This window comes from Pelecanus crispus, chromosome 9 (assembly GCF_030463565.1).
Source record: "Pelecanus crispus isolate bPelCri1 chromosome 9, bPelCri1.pri, whole genome shotgun sequence".
NCBI lineage: Eukaryota > Metazoa > Chordata > Aves > Pelecaniformes > Pelecanidae > Pelecanus > Pelecanus crispus.
Genome location: NC_134651.1, coordinates 40,583,157 through 40,602,523, shown reverse-complemented (window position 1 = coordinate 40,602,523; position 19,367 = coordinate 40,583,157). Strand labels below are relative to the sequence as shown.

The 19,367-nt window shown below is 47.8% G+C and overlaps 1 protein-coding gene across 2 annotated transcripts in view; it reads right to left on the bottom strand.

Annotated features, from left to right (window-relative positions):
• COL5A1 (collagen type V alpha 1 chain) overlaps nucleotides 1-19,367 on the bottom strand; it is a 157,885-nt gene that overhangs the window by 59,741 nt on the left and 78,777 nt on the right. For both annotated transcript variants that reach the window (XM_075716081.1, XM_075716082.1), the window contains exons 9-17: nucleotides 19,123-19,179; nucleotides 14,886-14,927; nucleotides 14,553-14,615; nucleotides 6,952-7,026; nucleotides 5,299-5,391; nucleotides 2,243-2,299; nucleotides 2,030-2,083; nucleotides 1,325-1,378; nucleotides 368-421 (exon numbers count right to left, since the gene is read on the bottom strand). In XM_075716081.1, coding sequence (XP_075572196.1) covers nucleotides 368-421; nucleotides 1,325-1,378; nucleotides 2,030-2,083; nucleotides 2,243-2,299; nucleotides 5,299-5,391; nucleotides 6,952-7,026; nucleotides 14,553-14,615; nucleotides 14,886-14,927; nucleotides 19,123-19,179 — 549 coding nt within the window. The remainder of the gene's footprint in view (nucleotides 1-367; nucleotides 422-1,324; nucleotides 1,379-2,029; nucleotides 2,084-2,242; nucleotides 2,300-5,298; nucleotides 5,392-6,951; nucleotides 7,027-14,552; nucleotides 14,616-14,885; nucleotides 14,928-19,122; nucleotides 19,180-19,367) is intronic.

The window sequence follows — 19,367 nt, the reverse complement described above, 5'->3', positions numbered from 1 at the left end:
AGTTATATTTTAGGATGTTTCCAACCGCTCATTCATGTTTGTTTTTCATAATTAGGATTCCAAAGTATTTGTTCTACAACTGCAGCCAAGGGAGCATATTTCATTCTTAAGAGGATCCAGCAATTTAAAAAAGTTGCATCAAAAAAAAAAAAGGAAGAGAAAAGAAAAGATAGATTGCTATTCTGCCTTCTAGGTGTGTGCTTCACTCCTGTCCCTCAAATGTGGAGCCCAGGACTTTACAGGAGTCGCTGGACCATTTCAACAACCTCCTCCAAGCATGGTGGGCTGCTTCTGCCAAGGGTCCCTCAGTTCATGCTTGCTAAAAAGCAGATGCAGATTCCAAAAGCACATAAGTACGTGGCACTACCTTTGGTCCTGTCTGGCCTGGCATTCCCCGGGCACCGTCGCTGCCAGCTCGTCCCTGCAACAGACAAAAGCAAAGTCAAATACAAAGGGTAAGGCAGGACCGCAGGGACATCTGCTCTTTGGTCTGTGGCCGAGTGAAGTTTTATTTAATTCGGAGCTCGCCGGCTGGGGAGCAGCTTCCCTTGGCGATGGAAAAAATGCCGGTCTGCTTTTGAAGCGGCATCCCGGGCTCAGCCTGGCACTAATGAGGGGTGCGAGACAAATGGCAGCAAAGCTGCTTCACTACATGGGATGCTGGGACATGGTCATTGATTTTAATTTGAAATAATTATCTTCCAGCACATTTTAAGATATGCTAATGACGATGTCCACAAATTGAAACGAGAGAATTTTTTTGTAAGCAAGCCAGAAGTAGGTCACACAAAAGACTTTCTTGTTTCTACTTCTGGCAAGCTGAATCACGACAAGCCAGAGGATGGAGTAAAATAAAAATGAGCACTAGGGATGTTGACAGAGCGAGTGAGTGTGATTTATACCAGCTCCAGAAACCCTCTGGGGCCTGGATCCTTTTTGCACACTACCGACGCTTGGGGACTGTCCAAACCAGCCCAGAGCATTTATGCAGCTACAACCTCAATGCCACAGAGGAAAAAAAAAAAAAAAAAAAAAAAGAAGAAAAAAAAAAAAAAAAGAAGAAGAAAAAAAAAAAAAAAGAAAAGGGACAACGAAAGAGTGGGAAGCGTGGACTTGCAATTCTCCCCACACCACCCGGCTTTTAACTCCCATCCTCATTTGTGTCTGCCCAGATGGACGGAGAGGTCCTGGACAAGCCACCGGCTGGCTGCCAGCCTGCTCTTGTGCAATGCTCTCGGTGCTCAGAAATTGTTTGGCAGCAGAACCAATTTCTAGTGGAAACTGTAGTTAATGCAGTTGTCAGTGCAGCTCCCAGGACACTCACCCTGCGGCCTGGTTTTCCTGCCGGACCGGGAGGACCCTGGATGCCTCGTGGACCCTGCAAGGCATCAAGGAGAGAGGAAGAAATGCCATCACCCAAAGGCACGACAGACGGACCCAGTGCCTGCTGGCATCGCAGATCAGGCACTGCTGGGGCTGTCAGGGCCACCAGGGCTACAGAATGGGACGTGAACCCCTCAAGCAGAGCCCGTGGTTCAAAATACACGGGAAAGGCTGAGGACTGAGCGTCTCTGGACAGGAATTGCACGTGTTTATCTGCGAGGAAGCTTTTGCCCTGCAAGCAGCTCCACGTGGTGGAGACAAATCACCTCCCCCACCATTAGAAAACAGGAACTTTCCCTTAATGCAGGATTTATGGCTTGGAAGAACAATTTCCTGAGTATTAGCGAACTCCCCACCCTCCAACCTATCTTGTATTTACAGGACTCCTCTGCGGATGGATGTCTTTGCAGGAAAGGACTACCACCTGCAGAATTCTACACTGTTGGCTTAAAATTATGTCTTGAGTCTGCATTTGGATACTTGAAGGGACATTTATATGCAAAACAGATGTTCCCACACCTTCCTACTTTCAGCTGGCATTGGCTTACTGAATCGCTCCTTCACAACAGCCTCTAAAGCAGGACTGGCTGCTCCACGCCTTCGTTTCCCCCAGATCTCCCCGGTCGCCCAATTTGCCCATACTCACCTGAGGTCCCATTTCTCCAGCTTCTCCCTTCAGTCCTCCACTGCCTGGGGGTCCCTTTGGACAGAGAACATGATTTATTACATTTTTCCTCAACAGAGCCAGAGGGTAGATTCATATCATGTTAAGAAAGAGCAATTCATGCAGGTAACCCTGAGCATCCACGGAGCCGGCGCCAGTGGAGTCTGCTCCGTCCTTGCTTGCCCGTTCACTTACCATGGGGCCCGGCCGCCCTGTCAGACCCATTGGACCTGCTGGTCCTCTCAGTGCCAGCTGCAACAGAAAGAGAAATGTTGCTCAGTTGGTGTCTCTGCTTCGTTGCTGCAACGGGACAAAGCCACCAGCCACACGTTCTCTCCACGCCCCGAGAACCACCATGAAATCCTTGGAGCAATGTCCGTATCCTCAGTGGATTTACCCAAGAACGTTCAACCTGCTGCCCCACCAACTTCTTTCTGCACCCACAAATGGGCAAAGCCCCCGGATGGTGCATGGGGCTGCTGAGAGGACATATGGACCTACACCCCGTCTCCCCCCGTACACCCACTCCGCACGTGAAGTACAAAACCCCTCTACAGATGCGTACGGACAGACCCTGGCCCGGACCCAGGGCACATGGAGGGGCGAGGAGTTGCCTGCATTTAAACCAGATGAGAATCTGCCTCTGCAGGTCAGATCCCATTTTCCATCATCACGTACAGGCACAATAAAATGGATGCTTTTGGCAACGAGTTATTGAAGGTAAATGTAAAAAATTTGCGTGGGCAGGCTATAGGGGTTTGTTCACATATATTTACGATCTCAGTTCAGTTTAAGAGAATTTTTTCTTTATGATCCTAGGAGTTCAATTTTGTAGGAATTTTGTCCTTTTTTTTTTTTTTTTTGGGTTACTATTTAATATCCTGCAAACAGAACGACAATTCTCTTTGCAACAGGGGGCTTTTAGCTCAATAATTAAGGAGTCACGTTACCATGCATCAAGTCAGTAATTTCCATGGTGGGTAATGGGGCTGGTCCACACTTTAAAACATCACTTGGACAATTTGTTCCCTCATGACAATTCAACACTTTTAAAGAGTTGTAATTATCTGTGTACTCCAGTAATTAAAATCTACCCGTGATTACACTTAGAATAGCATAAATATTGCACAAATGCTAGATTATGTGGCATCTTTTTACAACACCCCATTAAAAGGGAGATGCTCTGAAACACTGCCGGCTGGGACAATGTTCGGTGTCTATCAAAAGCCAAATTTTAAGGGAATAAATCAACCTAATAATGCAATTAACAACAACAATAACAAAAAAAACCCACCCAAACCACAAAAAAGGAAAGAAGATATCCTGCCCCTGTGGAATTCCTTTTCCATTCCTGCCATATCTTGTAACTTCCCCACAAAAAAAAAAAAAAAAAAATTATTTTCCTTTCTGCTTTGGTATCAGGGTTTTCAGCTGAAATTGTCTGACCATAGGTTGAAGTTAACCAAGAAATAGATTTTTTTTCCTTTGTGGAAATATTCAACTTTTCATCCACAGCCCAAAAGTCACCCAGAATTTGTTTGTTTTTTAAGTTTTCCCCCAAACCTGAAAATTAAAAAAAAGAAAAGGGACTTTGAGTGAGGGGAGAGAGATTCTTTGTTTTTTCGTAACTGTCACAATTTTGAACAGGCAGAAAAAAAAAAAAAAAAGGAACAAAACCAGAGAGTCTGAGAAAGCAGATGCTTCTCATGAAACGTTCATTTGGTCAAAACCCCTATTTCCCAGCAAAATAAAATGCTGATGGAAAAACCGTAGGCAGCATTGAAATTAAGGCTGACAAGGTAACACCAGAAACATAATCCACCAATATTATTCTCAGAGCAAGGTTAATGGACAGGAAAATGCAATGCCTGTGGCATCAGTGCCCTATACTCTACCTGAATACGTATCAAATCAAACTCCTTTGTAAGAGGGGAGTTGGATGGAAACCAGAATAGCCCCAGCTAAGCCAAAACCCTTTATATAAACCTAAAGGGCGCACGTGCCACCCATCTGGGAGACCCCAATGGACATTATTTCATTCAAGGGTGAAAACAATTGCTTTTTAGCCTATTTCAGCAGACCAGCCCAAAAAGTCTGTGCTAAAGCGACTGCCAACAGCTCGGAGTAACAGACTGGCTACGTCTGAGCCACACATCCCAGCTGCAGACAGATGTGGGCTTCGGACCTGAGGAGCGCACCTAAGCTCTGCCCCTGGATGATTGCATTTGGCAGGGAGAGGAGCAGTGCCCCCAAAGCTGTGTCCTTTTGCAGACTGCCTCCCTAAACTCTCTTATATTTTCCCCTTTATTGCAAGGGTGTGCTTCCAGCCAGAATTTGGTCCCTCCCGGGCAAGATGGGGGCAAACGCAGCAGGAGGGCACGTGGGGTCCCCACGTGTTCCCTTCTGCTGTAATTGTGTCTCTTGCACCTCTGCTTTTAACACGTCAATGATCAAATGTAACTTCACACAAGTACTTGTGGAAAAAAAAAATTCAAAGCTGTACTGCCTAGGAATTAAGTTTTATTTTGAACAGATGAGTTTGAAGCCTTATATGCTAAGGTACTCATCTAGGCAGGGAACAGGAGTTGTACTGGGAACGTGCACGGCCGATCTTGTTTCACCAGTGAGCCTACATAATGAATGCTGCCAGGGACTATTTGATCATCAATCAATCTGAGGGAAAAGAGGTTGCATGGATAGTCGTTGTGTATTTCCAAATAAATACACTGAAGAAAATTGCAGTCTGCCTGTTGAGATTTGTGGAGCTAGGAACAGCTTACGTCTGTGACATACATTTAATTATTACAATTTACAGAAAAAAAACCACCCAAAAAAACAAAACCACCAACCAACCAACCAAAACCCCAAAACAAAAGAAAGAAAACCTCTACAGCACATACCACAACTGTTCATACAGACTTTCAAAACTGTCAGCATAAACAGCAAACACTACTGAAGCCAACAGATCTATGTCTACTAGTACCAGCAGAAGGCCTGGTCCAAGGTCTGTAGGCAATTCAAAACCACGTTTCTAGGGCCTGGCCTATTGCTGGCCATTAGTAGAAGGCCAAGTCATCCAGATACCATCACCTCAAGCCACACAAGCAACCCCATCTCAGATGAGAGGCTGTTACCACCACCACTACCATGGATGGTGCAAGTATGAAGACATCTCCTCCGATATGTTTATTCTGGTCCTCTGCTTCCTTGGGCACCTGCTGCAAGAGACATTCCCACCGCCCTTCACTTACCCTGGCCTGCTGCAGGATGGCTTGGGCTTGGGCCTCCTGGGCTGAAACGAGAGGTCCTTTAGAGCCAGCATCTCCTCCTCCACTAAAGCGGAACTGATGGGAACAAGATGTAGAAAGCAGGTCAACAGGGCTGCTGTCCCTCCACCCTCACGCTAGCCTGACTCCTAAACAACTCTGTTCAGCATGACTGACCCAACGCCATCACTGTCCTTCCAGACCATCCTGTTACCCATCGTGCTCTCAGGTCACCCAGCTCACAGGCACAAACCAACCATTTCCCATGTCTGTACCCACAGAGCAAACTCTGCCAGCTCAAAGTAACGCACAATAAGAGGGATCGTAGGCTCTGAACTGTAAGGACCTCACGTACCACCATTCTAAACGAAATGCAAAGTTCTCACAGGGCTCATATTCCCCATAGGGATGCTGTTGGCCAGGAGACCCCTGGAGATGGGGTTGCATCAGGTTATTTGGCTCTAGCTGCCTGTTTGCCCCGGGACAAAGGCTGCATTTCTCAAGTGTGGCAGTGCGCTTCAAAGAAGAGAGTGTGGCTTATTGTTCAAGCCAGGATCCTTCAACACACAAAGGATTTAAAAAACCCTAAGCATTAATGTTTTATTTTCCCAAACTTGAAAGGGAAGGAGTTTAATGTTTTCTTCTGCCTCTTCCACCCCCAACAGCTACAAGCCCACTTTCCAGGACACACACCCTTCTCCTGCCTTAATTGCATGTGTGTTTGGGGTTTTGCAAGAAGGACTCTCCAGGCTGCAGAACCTACTTGGACGGCACTTTCACCTCCATTTCACCTCTGCATTTCACTTGGTTGGCACTAGGTATACGACCACACGAACTTGGCAAGCATATTCAAAGAGATGCAATTTACGGGCCTATAGTTGGTTACTGTAGGGGCCAACAAATGTATTGTAATGGCCAGCTAAGCTCCATGTTGAGCACTTGGCCCCGGCTGTCCTAGGCACCCTGCCAGGAACCTACACAAGTATCACCCTACCATTTGGAGCCTGTACAAGAGCACTGTGGTTTTTCACTAAAAACTCTTTCCCTTTGGTACCTAACCACTTATTTTCAGCAGCTGGTTTCCTTAGGGTTTTCTCACATCAAAGCAGACACAAAATATAACCATTCCTTTAGCATCCCAGGACCAAGAAGGCTGACTCGGTATTTGCTAGCTTCACGTAGGAGGAAAAAAACCCAATGCAAATTAACCACTGGTCATCAAAAGAGACCAGTTCATTCAGGTGCTTATGATTTTGGCACCTACTTTGAAGAACTGTTAGAGGTTCCTCACTGTAGGAAGGAGGGTTCTGCCTGGAAATTGGCCCCTTGGAGGTGTCTTCAGTTGCTTCTTCATGACTTTCACTCTCCAGCACCATACCCAGTCAGAAACACTTAAGCTTATTCATCACTTCTGGAAATTTTAATGTACCTGCCCCATGCTTTTGACTAGTGAAGAAGTTAGTGCTTTGCAAAAAGTAAATTTACAAAGGGAACCATCTGGAGCCATCTTTTATACCAATGAAAATGTGTCCTTGGTATAAAAGAGATGAGAAACTTCTGCAAGAACAGGCACTAAGCAGTAGCAAAGCCAAGAAGCCTGACTCATTTAAATGCTTTTTCAGTTATGCTTGTACTTACAGGCAACATAAGCATTGTCCCCGGTGGTCCTGGTAAACCATCTGCTCCTGGAAGACCTGGGCGACCAGGTGGTCCCTACAAGAATAAATAAAAATAAACTTCTAAAGCGTCATTTTAGTCATGTCCATACACAAGTAGTCATTGCTGTAAAGGCACATGTCACAACCCAAAAGTCTCCCTATACTGACAGGCAGGCATTGAGCATGTAGGCATCCCAATGCTATAGCAAATTTTGCGGAAGCACATCTGTAAGTGTGCACAATTTTTCTTAGTAATTCCCTCTTCTTACATCCTGGCCTCCATATTTCCAGGGTCTGCCATATGCAATTTTCAAGCGAGCAATAGAAGTCCCCGCAATGTTCCAAGTTAATGGATGCAATGTTTAGTTGGGTCTGTTAAAACCTATTAAAAAAGTATATGAAACTTCATAACTCTGGTCAGTAAGACAGAAATGTAGAAAGATAACGACGTTTCCAGACATGTTCAGTCATCTGGGTCATTCCATTTTTCTCTCTTTTTTTTTTCAGTCCTATGAGGCTACTTCCATCTACAAGAGAGTGATCCTGTCAGCAGCTGTAAATCAGCAAAACTCTGACGGTCTCAATGGAGCTGGGCTGATTAACATCAGTTGAGTATCTTTAACTTGTACTAAAGAAACAAGTATGCAGTAAAAGATCTATCGATGAAGCTATAAACAATCAAATATGGCCAATTTTCTGAAGACAGCCCATAGATTATTTGCATTCCCAGCTGTGTCCTTAGCAAAAAGTTTAAGTTAACCCAAATTTGCACATCCATCCAGCAATCCTGCATGCAAACGAGGATAACATCCAACTACTCAATGTGCATGCCTAACTGCAATTTTCACACCAGTTTAAAGAGCTGGAGACAAGAGTGACTTGATCATGTCCCAGTGAGGCCAAGAGGAGCCCTGGTGCTCAAGTCATGGCAAGACAGCCAGCCTGGCCAACAGCTCAAGCTTGAGGACTTGGACGCTCCCCTACTTTGTAAACACCAATAATAAATCCATCTGTAGAGAACCAAAGCACTTGGAAGGGCAAGCAATAAACACCTATATTAGTTCTCACTTTCCTCAACCTGCCTGAAGCCCTCCAGCCTGCAGACACACAAAAAAAGCAAAAATAAAAGCTGCCACAAATCACGGATGTATATGGACACGCTACAGGGACACAGAAGAGCCAGACCTTGCCCCAGGAAGTTGCACACTCACCCCACAAGGCAAAGGGAGGTGGATAAAGGTGGGAAAGAAAGGAGGGAAACAGAAATAGGTAACAAAGTCCCTAAAAATCAGAACATTTAAAAAAAAAAAACAAACCTCAAAACAAACCACCAAACCAAAATGTTTGATGCATTATCCTTGCCCCACTGTCTTCCAGCAAGATCTTGGTGCGTCTCTTTTGCATCTCTCACATCTCTTTGCTCCCTCTTCTTCCATTCCCTCTATACCATGTTCAACTTCACATTTCCCTCGTTGACTCTCTTAAAAAGGAACCCAAAACATTCAAGCCAAAGTTTCAAGCGCTAAATTAGAGCCCAGCACCAGGGTGGGGGTGAAGAGCTGCTGCTACTCCGCCCTGCCCCAGCCCGCGCGTTGCTCCGGCCAGGCTCTGGCTGGACCTGCCCCACAATTACAGGGCAGAGCAGCGCTGCGGACGAGGAGCCGAGGTCTGCGCCACAACCGGCCTGGAATAACAACGCTGCTCCTGGTGCTGCAGCAGACAACACTGCAGCCAGTGATTTATCAGCCAAAAAAAAAAAAAACCCCAAACCACCAAACCCACCCCCAGCAGCTCCCTCAGCACTGAAGGGAGACTGCATAACACACCAGCCCATCCATTTTTCAAGACAAGCTCAGGATGTTACATTCATGCTGTTTACTTAGTCTGGCCGACACCAGAGTCCCTGACTCCACTGATGAGGTGCAGAGGGCAGTCCCATCTGTTGGAGCAGAAGCACAATAAATAATTTAGGCCAGACTCATTTTATATCATAAACTTTCTTCCCTCTCTCCCTTCTCCTTTAACTCCAGTCCTGCATATGATGGATCAGGAACGAGCTTGTTTATCTCTCTCTGTGTACTCTGCCTGACAAATTCTGATGCAATGTTTGTTATACATAAACACCTCTTTTTGTTTCAGGTTGGGTGTGTGAGGTCTTTTCCTTGTGCAGTGTGGGGCAATGGTATTGAAGAAAATCAAACCCATAAAGCACTTTGTAGGTTTAAATTCATGAATGCCTTTAAGAAATGCAGCATGCCAGACTCTTGGTTGGTGTAAATCTGTGTCACGCTCATTATGTAAATAGAGATTTGCTGATATATAGCAGCCAGGAATAGGGACTTCAACTTTCATTTGGTGCAGTGCTCTAAAATGCCATGCTGAGCGCAAACGCTAATGCAATATTTCAAGGGAATGTTTAAACTGAAACCTCGGTGTGTTAGTGCTTGGGCTCCTTGAGTAGCAGACAGTGACAGACAGAGCAGTGCCCAGCAGCCCACAGCACTGAGCCTCAAAATTTGCCTTAAGCCTTTCTCTCTCTAGGATTATTTTTCTGCCATTTTCACCCTGGTCAAAAAAATTAGGCAACAAAAGCTCTTTCTCGCAGTATTTGGGGTCTTCTAGGCAAGGCAGCGCTTGTCATCTGATGGAAAAAAAGGGCACCCTGAAAATGTCAAACCTTTCAGAACCCCCATAAGGATTTTAGGGATCTATTACACTTCTGAGATGCAAAACTGTCCTCAGGGGGAATAAGTCCTTTGGGATGCAACGCCCGTAGGGTCTTGGAAGATACAACTACCGCTTTGCGACCAGCCTTCCCCCAGAGGCTGATCAAGCCCAGAGCACCCAGGCACCCCAGATTTCCAAACACACAGCGCGGTCGGTGGCGGGGCTGTGGTTTGCTCTAATGCTGCAGCTCATTTAAAGGAGCACATTTTCCCATTTTCTTCATTCCAGTCCAGAGTACCCATGAAATAGCATGCATTTCATGCATGTTCCCGTCTCCTAAGTACCATATTTTCTTCTTCCCACTGCTCGAAGAAACCTGCCTAAATCATCCTAAACCGCCCTGCCCCCAGACGAGTCCTCTGAAACCTCCCACAAACAGGCTGCTCTGCAGCTTTGCCAGTGACGCAAATTCTTCTTTGCGTTGTAAAATAACTGGGATAAATGAACAAACTGACATGATGAATAAAACAGAGCTAAATGAGTGTTGGCCAATATTAACATAGCTGAATATTGTTGGTATATTAATTCCGTGCACCTGCCTGATTGCAAATAAAAAGTCTTTCTATCAGATGCAGGCATAGGAAGCATTCCTCACTGTACACATACAAGTATCATGTAAATTCATGAGCTATGCACAGGGTTAATAATAAACAAATTAAAAGAGGAGCAGCTCTAATTGAAAAGGAGTATTTTAATACAGTTGCAGTTCCCGGCTCTGCAAGTTCATCACTTCTTTATGCACAATATGTTGTATTACATTCTGTTCTGGACACTCAGAAAAGCAGGATGTGCCGTCTGTGCTAGAATGCAAATTATGCCTTTCATTTCAGGGTGTGGAGAAACATCATCGGGGAGAGTGTGTCTGCTGCTGATTGGCTTTGCACGGCCGTTCAAGAGGAGCCTGGCCAGCAAATGTCTGTATCTACCTGGACAAATGGCAGAAATATAGACTCCCTCGGCACCAGGGTCAGCATCCATCCTGTCAGGCAACTGAATTCTTTGGAGCAGAAGCAGCACATCAAGGGGAGAAGAGAAAGCTGGGCAACGTGTAGGAGGAGACATGCAGGATGAAGACCCACCAAGTGCCTGATGCTGCCGCACAGCTCTTTTGACTAATCCTAGACCACTGTAAGATGCAAAGACCTTGCCCAGCTTGCCTATCCTCTATGAAGTCTGACACCCAGGGATGCAGAGCCCTCCCTTGGTCCATCCTTCTGCCAGAGTAGTGCAGGAAGAACCAGGACTGCAGTGTCTCAAAGGGTTAAGCCAACCTCTCTGAGCAGTGGCCCTGGCTCCCGGCCATGGGCTGAGCCCGCAGCTGCGTATTGACTTTCTGAGCTTGCAGGCACCCGATCGATAGAGCACAGTCAGGGCCTCTCATTCTCAATCATGTCACAACCACAAGAAACATTATCACTGTTCCATCAAAAAACAATAAATACACCAGGAGTGTAAATGAGGTGGGGGTCTTTATAGCGATGTGCCGGGGGGATGCAGGAGTGCAGAAGCCAGTGGACTCCAGCCAAGTCCCTGGGGACCAACAAGGCAAAGAGCCTTAATTAAAAAAAACCCAACCAAACCAAACAAAAAACCTGGGGTCCAGGTTAGGGTCATTGCCACAAGAATGCCCCAACACCTGAGTCATCTCCTCAAGTACATCTTAAAACCACCACAGCAGACACTTCCCAGTGCAGGCCAGCAATGATTTTATTTCTCTGACTGTATTTTGCAACATGCATGTCATGAGGCTGGGAGGTGAATAATGAAGGTTTGGAGCCAGCTGGTTGCTTTGTCCTCCAGCAGGCAGGAAAGCTGGGAATGCAACCCCTCCTGCCCATTGCCCCCAGTGAAGGCAGCCAGGCCCGGGGAGATCCAAAATCCACCCCGATGGGATAGTAATTTGGAAGAGCACCAAACTGCAGAGGGGCAGTTTCCCATCTCTTGCTTACTGCTGACGAGCAGGTGGGATGGAGAACCACCTCGATGGGTGGGAGAGGAATGATGGCAAGGGCAGCGCTAGGGAAGGACAACAGCTCAAAGGTACGTAGGACAGAAAAGGGAACACAGCTGGATTTTAAAAGCTAAGGGGAGAAGGGAGGGGTAAACCCCAGTTTAAAAAAAGGCCTCTACAAGTTAAGGCACAGTGGCTCAGTCTCCATTAACCCATACAGAGAGCAGGGCCAGGAAGGACTTAGGGAAAAATATTCAGCCTTTCTGTCTAATTGGTGGTTTCATGTTTTGATACATCCCTTCCTGTCTCCTGGTGTATAACCATGCTTGGTCACTTCCAGGGGTGCCTCAGCTGGTGTTGCCATGCCGGGAACAAGAAGAAATGAAAACCAGAGGGTTTGATGCACGCCTGATGGCAACCGCAGAGGAAGCCACGGCAAACCGCTGGCATCGCTCCAGCCTTAAAAACAAGGCTAAGGTGGGATCCTTGGTAGCGCAGAGATCTTGTTCTGATCCTATGCAATGGAGTGAATTCTCCCTCCTATTCTTTCTAGGTCTTAGGTTACTCAAGACAAAAAAGTTAAAAAAAGAAACGGTAAGGCAGGCCACAAGACAAATCCTTAACAGCAGTTGTGCAGCAAATAGCTGTGCTAAGACACACAGAGCAGCGCAACACCCCTTATCTATCCAGACCTTCCCATTTGAACCCAGTTCATTGGCTTTTCCCACCTTGTCCAGGCAGAACTCAAGCAAAATCTGCCAGAATGGTAGGAAGCCCTACAAACACAGAGAGCCTGGGTCGCCCCATCTTATCCTTCCTGGGCACCCAGGAGGCAAATGGGATGCGGTTCCCCATCTGGAAACCAACTGTTGGATCAGTGGAGGATGCTGCAGTGCATGCAAGCCTGCCACGGGTAGCGGGCTGCCTTATCTGCCAGAAAAACGTGCTCAAGACCTCAGTGATCAGATTAGGGAAGCATTTGCTGGTAAGTGCTCCCTTCCTTGGAAAAGTGTTTTGCATTTGCTGGGTGACAGCACTGACGGCAGCGGGACATTGCATGTTTGGGTGCATCTCCTGTGATCTGTGTTGCTGCTGCTCTCCTCCCACCAGTGCTTTCCAGGAGAAACTCTGGAAGAACAGACCTCCAACCAAGCCTGCCTTCAGAAACCCACCTGTAGGCACATTTTTTGCCTTTTTTGCAAACAGAACTGTCAGGATGTCTCAGGCCACAACGAGCCATAGACGGAGACTAGCACTGGGGCTGCTGGGAGCTCTATTCCCCAGATAAAACAACAGTACACTAGCAGCTATTTTGAAAATATCTTTGACTGCACTCAACATCAAGATGCACCAAGGCACCGAAACGGTGTCAAGCTCTAAGCTCCATTTGTTTTGCTCATGCAAACCTGTGGAAATCAATGAATTTACTCATGTGAGATGACTGCTGCTGGTACACACATCCCCCTGTGCCGCTGCTGCACCAGCCTGTGGCCCCGGATGCCACTCCGCTGGGCTGCATCGAGACAGAAACTGCTCCTCTCCAGCCCAGCACAGCCCCGCTTTTGGTGCTCCATCACCCAAACCAGTACTGCTCAAGGGCACTGCGTGCACTTCTCTAGTTTCAGACCCAAACCAAGCTGCTCTGGCAGCCGAGGCTGGTTCCACCTCAGCCTCTGTGTAAAGCCAGACCCCATCTGTGCTATGGGGAATCTTCCACTAGATGTCAGGCCAAAATTCCTGCTGGGTGCAGGGCTGGGAGCGGTGTGCAGCCTGGTCCCTGTCTGCCCAGGCAACTTGTGCACGGGTACCCGCTTGCCTGGCTGCCTCTGCCGGGGAGGGGGAATAGGCTTGATCTGTGGGTGAACAAAAGCAGATGAGGAATATATTGGTAGGAGGGTCATTTCGGAGACTCAGCTTGAGGAGTGAGGAGAGTGGGTTTTAATTTTTGGCATTGCCGAGCACACAGATTGCCACTCAGATGGTGCTTGTGCACCACTTACTGACACGAGGCTCCAGTTCAGCAGCTCCCAAAACAGAGGTCATTCCTGATTCCAGGTGAGGACTTGGCAATACCAAATAAATAGGCAACTCTGACCAAAGTGCGGTGCTAAACTCTGGGATTTGGAGTCACAGTCCACAAAAGTGCTTGGGAGCAGCTGCCTTCAATGGGACACCCCAAAGCTGGAGGCTTCTACAGGCAGGAGTTTACAAAGCTGCTAGGGATAAAACCGATTTAAAGTGACATCAAAATCTAACATGCAAAACCTAAGTTACTGCATTGCTAAAGCACGTAAATCAGTCTCCGTGCTCGCTGGTACAGACCAATAATCCACCTACAGAAAAGGCGAGGTGCTGCACAAGAGCCACCTTCCCACCAGGAGCAGTATGGGACACAAAACGAATGTAAGGAAAGGTGCTGGCATAACCCTAGGACCATCCTGTACCTAAATAAAACCAGACCCTCTACCAGGACTCACACCACCAGCTGGAATGAGAATGCAGAATTGCCATTGAACTTCATTTTACTGCACTAACAGCTATTTTATGTGTTTGCTTATCCTGTTTTCCCAGTGCCACAGCCCAGTTCCGGCATCGGAATGAGTGACCACATGCCAAAGGGTGCAAACAGAGAACAGAAGGTTTGTCAGCCTTAGTCTTGGTTTTAACCTGGAGAAAACTGCTTAATACATTTGACTAGCATGGCTGTTCCCCAGCCCTTTGCCCCTGGATGCAAAGGTCTGCTCTGTATCCCACCATAAGCTCCTTTTGGGGTTGACTCAGAGGAGATTGCTGTTACAGGATGAGCAGTATTGTAGGGCTCCAGTGATACACTGCAGTCCCACTTTGCACACACAAAATGACCCAAAGCTTCAGCCAAAGAGGAGAAAGACATGGGTACTCACTCTCTCCCCAGGGTCACCCATTAAGCCCACAGGTCCAGTTGGTCCTGGAGGTCCTGGAAGACCCTAGCATAGAAGAGAGAGAGAAAAAAAAAAATAAGCCACTAAGAAATGTGTTATTATTTGTAACATATTTGTACAGAAAGCAGGAAAAGAATTAGAGCTTTCTGTTTATTTTTGCACCAGAAAATCAGCCCCGAAGCACTCTGTACACATGCATGGCATATGGAAGCAATAGAGCCCGGGAACAGCTGTGTGCTGAGCCCTTCCCGTGCATCCCGAACCCCGGAGCCACGCGCATCCTTCGCTGCAAGGTGTAGACAAAGTGCCACTTACTGCTGGGCCTTCGGGACCAGGTGGGCCTTCCACCAGCATACCCTAAGCAAGAAAAAGGAAAAAAAAAAGTGATTAGCAAGGCACATCCTCAGAGTCACTTTGACTACAGGGCTGGAAAGCCCAATGCTTTATCTGTTCTTAAACATTTCAGGTCTTGCTGCTAGGTCTAGGCATCCCAGAGCTGAAGATTCCACTCTCTCTGGATGACACCTCCCGTGTCCCCATTGCCAGAGGCACAAAAGGCACTGCCCATTGCAAAGCCAAATACCAACTATTTGAACCACGCAGGGCCTGGCAAAACAGCATTTTCCCCCAGCACCAAGCCCACCCTCGCCCCAGCACAGGGTCACCTTCCTAACCGCAACCCTTCTCCCGTAGCTCATGGCCAGGCAAAGGGCAAACCCTGGGGCACATCCAGCCTTGATGGTGCTGGAGCGGGAGAAGAGCTTCTCTTCAGGAAGCAGCTGTTTCCAGACTCAAGCAGCTTAAAAAAAAAAAGTTAATAATCAAATCACAAGTTTGTTTGGTTTTTTTTTTTTTTTAAATGACTCTCTCAGCAGACTGCATGCTGTGATTTACTCTGTGTACCTAGGAAATCACTGTGTGGGCAAAATGGTAGAATAATGTTATTCCATTCCTTTTAATCTAAATATTTTGTCATAACTTTAAATCAGGTCTATCATGTACTCAGTAGAACTGAGCTTCCCCCCCGCCCCCCCCCCCCCCCTCACGGGTATGTAAGAGGCAGGGAAAAAACCTCCCAATAAACCTGGCAAATGCTTTCTAGAAGCATCATCAGAATGATCTGTCGGGAAGAGCCCCACAGCGAGCGCTGCCTTTTTATTTCTGGGCCAGTGACCGTGCCCCCAGCAGCACCCAGGTCAAGCCAAAGCAGTGCCAGCACTTGCCAGCTCATCTGTAGCAGAGACATTTCTCCTATGGGATGAAATCAGCCTGTAAAAATCGGTAGATAAAAAGTCATCTCATATGGAAGAAACGTGGAGGAAGCAAGTGCAGGGACTGGTCTTGGGCCACCCTTGGCTGGTCTTCTGGGCTCAGGCTCCAGTGCTAAAAAGCCTTGGCTGACCCCATGGCAGCCACTACAGCAGACAGGGCTGAGCTGAATGAATCTGAAATGTCTAGGGGAAAATCCAGGCATTCCTGCCCCAAAAACCACAGTTCTCTAAGCCCAGAGGAGCAAAAAATAGGGTAAAACATGCTGCCATGACCCATTCCTGCTTCCATTAGTGGGATGCATGTTTCTGCACCACTAACACGTGGCCAGCACTATTTTTGGTCTTTCCCAGTGTCCATACTACTCATTACCACCTCGTTTAAAATCTGGCTTCCGCTTCATTTGGATGCGTTAGGGGAAATTTGTTGCTGCTGTCATCACAGAAGCGCCTGTGCAGTCGTTCTTCACCAGTAAAGAATTTAGGTCATGGACTTCGCCCCATGCCCATTTTGACAGCAGTTTCACTGTCTGCCATGGAGACGCTGCTCTCTTCTGCGTGGGAATTAGGGGTGAACCTTACACAACATTCCGCCAACCTGCACTAAGCATGAGCTATTTGCTGTTGGAGGCTACCAAGAAGAGGCAAGCTATGCTGATGGAGAAGGTGTCCCCCAGGATATCCACTAAGCACTAGCTCCTTTCCAGACACGCAATGAGGATTTTGCACAGGAAACCCTAGAGGTCCCAGCAAACCTTTCCCCTTACCAACACCCCAAGGTCCATCCCTGTTGAGACCAACGATGGCACGTTCATGGCGTAGGCTCCAAAACAGAAACTAATAATTGTCTCTGGGCTGGTGCAGAGAGCCATGGCCCACATAGGTCTCCCGCCCAGGACATTTTGGGGCTGCTGGGTGCCAGCATTACCATGGTCTGAGCATGCACAGCACTGACGCTCTGCTTCTCATGGCCAGCTGCAGAGCCTTGGGACTGTCCTCTGCATGGGGGAAGAGTCTGGGCTAATTAGCCAATTTGTGATGCAAACATCCTTGGCATCTTCCCATATTTATCTGCTTGTTTATGTTGAGCTCTAGGCTTTAGGGACATCTGGAGATTCTCCTCGGCAGGAAACCTCCACCGTTTATATGACTGCTTATCAACAGGAGCAATGGAAATGTGGGAGGGTTTTGGGACCAGGACCAGTTGGGGGATGTCACCGAGGGCGATTGCCTTGGGATCGCATGGCAGGCAAACCATGGATTTAGGACTGTCCCAGGGGCAAACAAGGTGTTGCTTCCACTCAGTCAACACCCAGGTGCTACCCACAAGCAAAGCCAGTATCCCAGAAACAGCCCAAAAGCTGGCTGCAACACACAAAGGTGCCATGCAAAGGCGGATCAAACCCTCTCCAAAGGCAGGTGTGAGCCCCAGAGTCCCCCACAGAGGACAGAGGGCTTTCAGAAGGCAAATTCTATGATTCTGCGATTCTATGAAAAGCAGCTTGGTGCCTCCAGAGCTGGGATGCGGGGGTCCCAGCCATCCCCGGCTGCATCCCTCCTTGCCCTGCGCCTGTGCTGCCCCGCTGCCTCCAGCGAGTGTCAGCACAGAGCAAGGATTGAAGGACAGGCGCTTTGAACGAAAAGGAGAGAAAACCCAGCAGGATCTGACTTCTGCGTTTGGTTTTTATTCCCCCTCTGCTGCAGCTCCCATCAAAAAAAAAAAAAAAAAAAAAAGAGTAAAGAGCACAGCAAATCTGAATTTCTCTCTGCTGAAGAGGAACGGCATAGAGAAGGAAAAGGCAGCATTTGGTCTTGTTTACTTTCTGGCAAAAGCTATACATGCTCCAGTGTTTTGAAACAGCAAAGGCAGCCAAATTCTTTCTGGATGATTAAACTTAACTATTTTGTTTGCTTTGTAGCATTTCAGGTTCTGGACAGGGCAAATTGGGTTTCTGCCATCATCTTCACGGGGTTCGGCTGCCCCCCACCCTTCCCACATCTCTGATAAGCAACTCGCTCATTCCTCCTTTTGTTTGCAAAGTGAGAGCGAGACCCAGAAAAGAAGAGAAGGAAGGAAAGGTCGGAAATGCTTTTATAAGGCACTCATTCAGGCTTCTCAAGCCTTGCTGCTGCACCCCACTTTCTCCCTGGCCCTCCCCGACTATCTGCCGAAGTGTCAGGCAGAGAAGGAAAGGGAGGAAGAATTAAAAGAAAAATAATGGCCTCGGAGCGATGGGAAGTGCCGCCCTGATGCTGGGTGCCGTGCTGGCCCTCTGCCAAGGAAAATTAGGTTAATTGAGTTGCTGGTGTGCAGCAAGCATGTGCTCAGCCCTTCGGGGATGAGGCTCAGGGGAGGTAGTTGCAAGGACCCGAAGCCCTGTTTCCAGCCCGAGAAGAAGCAGGCATGGGGGTACTTTGGCATCCTGACACACGACGAGGGACAGACACACGGCCATCAGCCAACGGCCTCTTGCTCTGCTCAGCGGGCACCTCTGAGCAAACGCCAGCCGTCCCCACCGCAAGGGCAGCCGGGGAGCGGCTCTGTCCTCACCTAAGGGGGTGCTCAGTTGGGCACCCACATTTTTTGCAGACTGCAAAGGGCGCAGGCAGTTTATAACCATTCTTTAGAAAGAAAAACCAACTTCAGAAACACGCCAGGGCAGAACTGTAAAGAAAGAGAGTGCCAGGTTCTGCTCCTGGGACAACACAGGGTTTCTCTGAAAGTGGAAAGCGGGTGGGACCCTGGAGCAGGCACAGGAGCAAACCTCTCCTCTCCCACAGCTGTGTGCAGGGAGAACCATTTTATTTCCACAGAGATGAACACATTAGTTGCACAATTAAAGCCGGCCCCAAGCTGCAAGTTCAGGTCAGGATATGACCTGGCCACCGGCTGCGGGCGCTCGGGGGAGCGGGTTCGCTGCCGAGTCGGGGGCACTTCAAAACCTCCGGAGAGGTGAGGCATGCCCTCTGCCTAATGTTGCAATTCTAAAAGGCCTAAGGTTTTATTTTGGGAAATGAGAGATTTCACAGGAAATTTTGCACTTCCTTCCTAATTTAGGTCGCTTCTTGAAGTTTAAAAAGAATAATTACACTATTTTGTATTAAAAGTTTTTAAATGAACCAAGTAATTCTTCCATGGGAAATTTTCCTCCCAGCTGTACCACTGAGAGCACCAAACCATACCAAACGTACCCCTTGTACCTTTTTCCTTGGAGGAGGGACAGACGCGATGGGGACAGGACGGACAGAAACCAAAGGAAAAAAAAAACCCAGATAGTCCTTACCGGCTCAATAATCGCAGGCTCCCCCTTCTGTCCTTTCTCACCCCGTGGGCCACCGATCTGCAGCACACAAGGGAAACACAAGGCCAAAGAGTCAAAGAGGACATCGCCTGCATCAGCATCACCACTCCCAGCAGGAACTGGAGATGCTGGGCCAACTTCTGCAACCAAAGGACTGCTGACATTCATGTAGAAAAGAAACAGGGTACCTCCTCCTCGCCTCGTGCAAAACACATGCATTGCAGGTG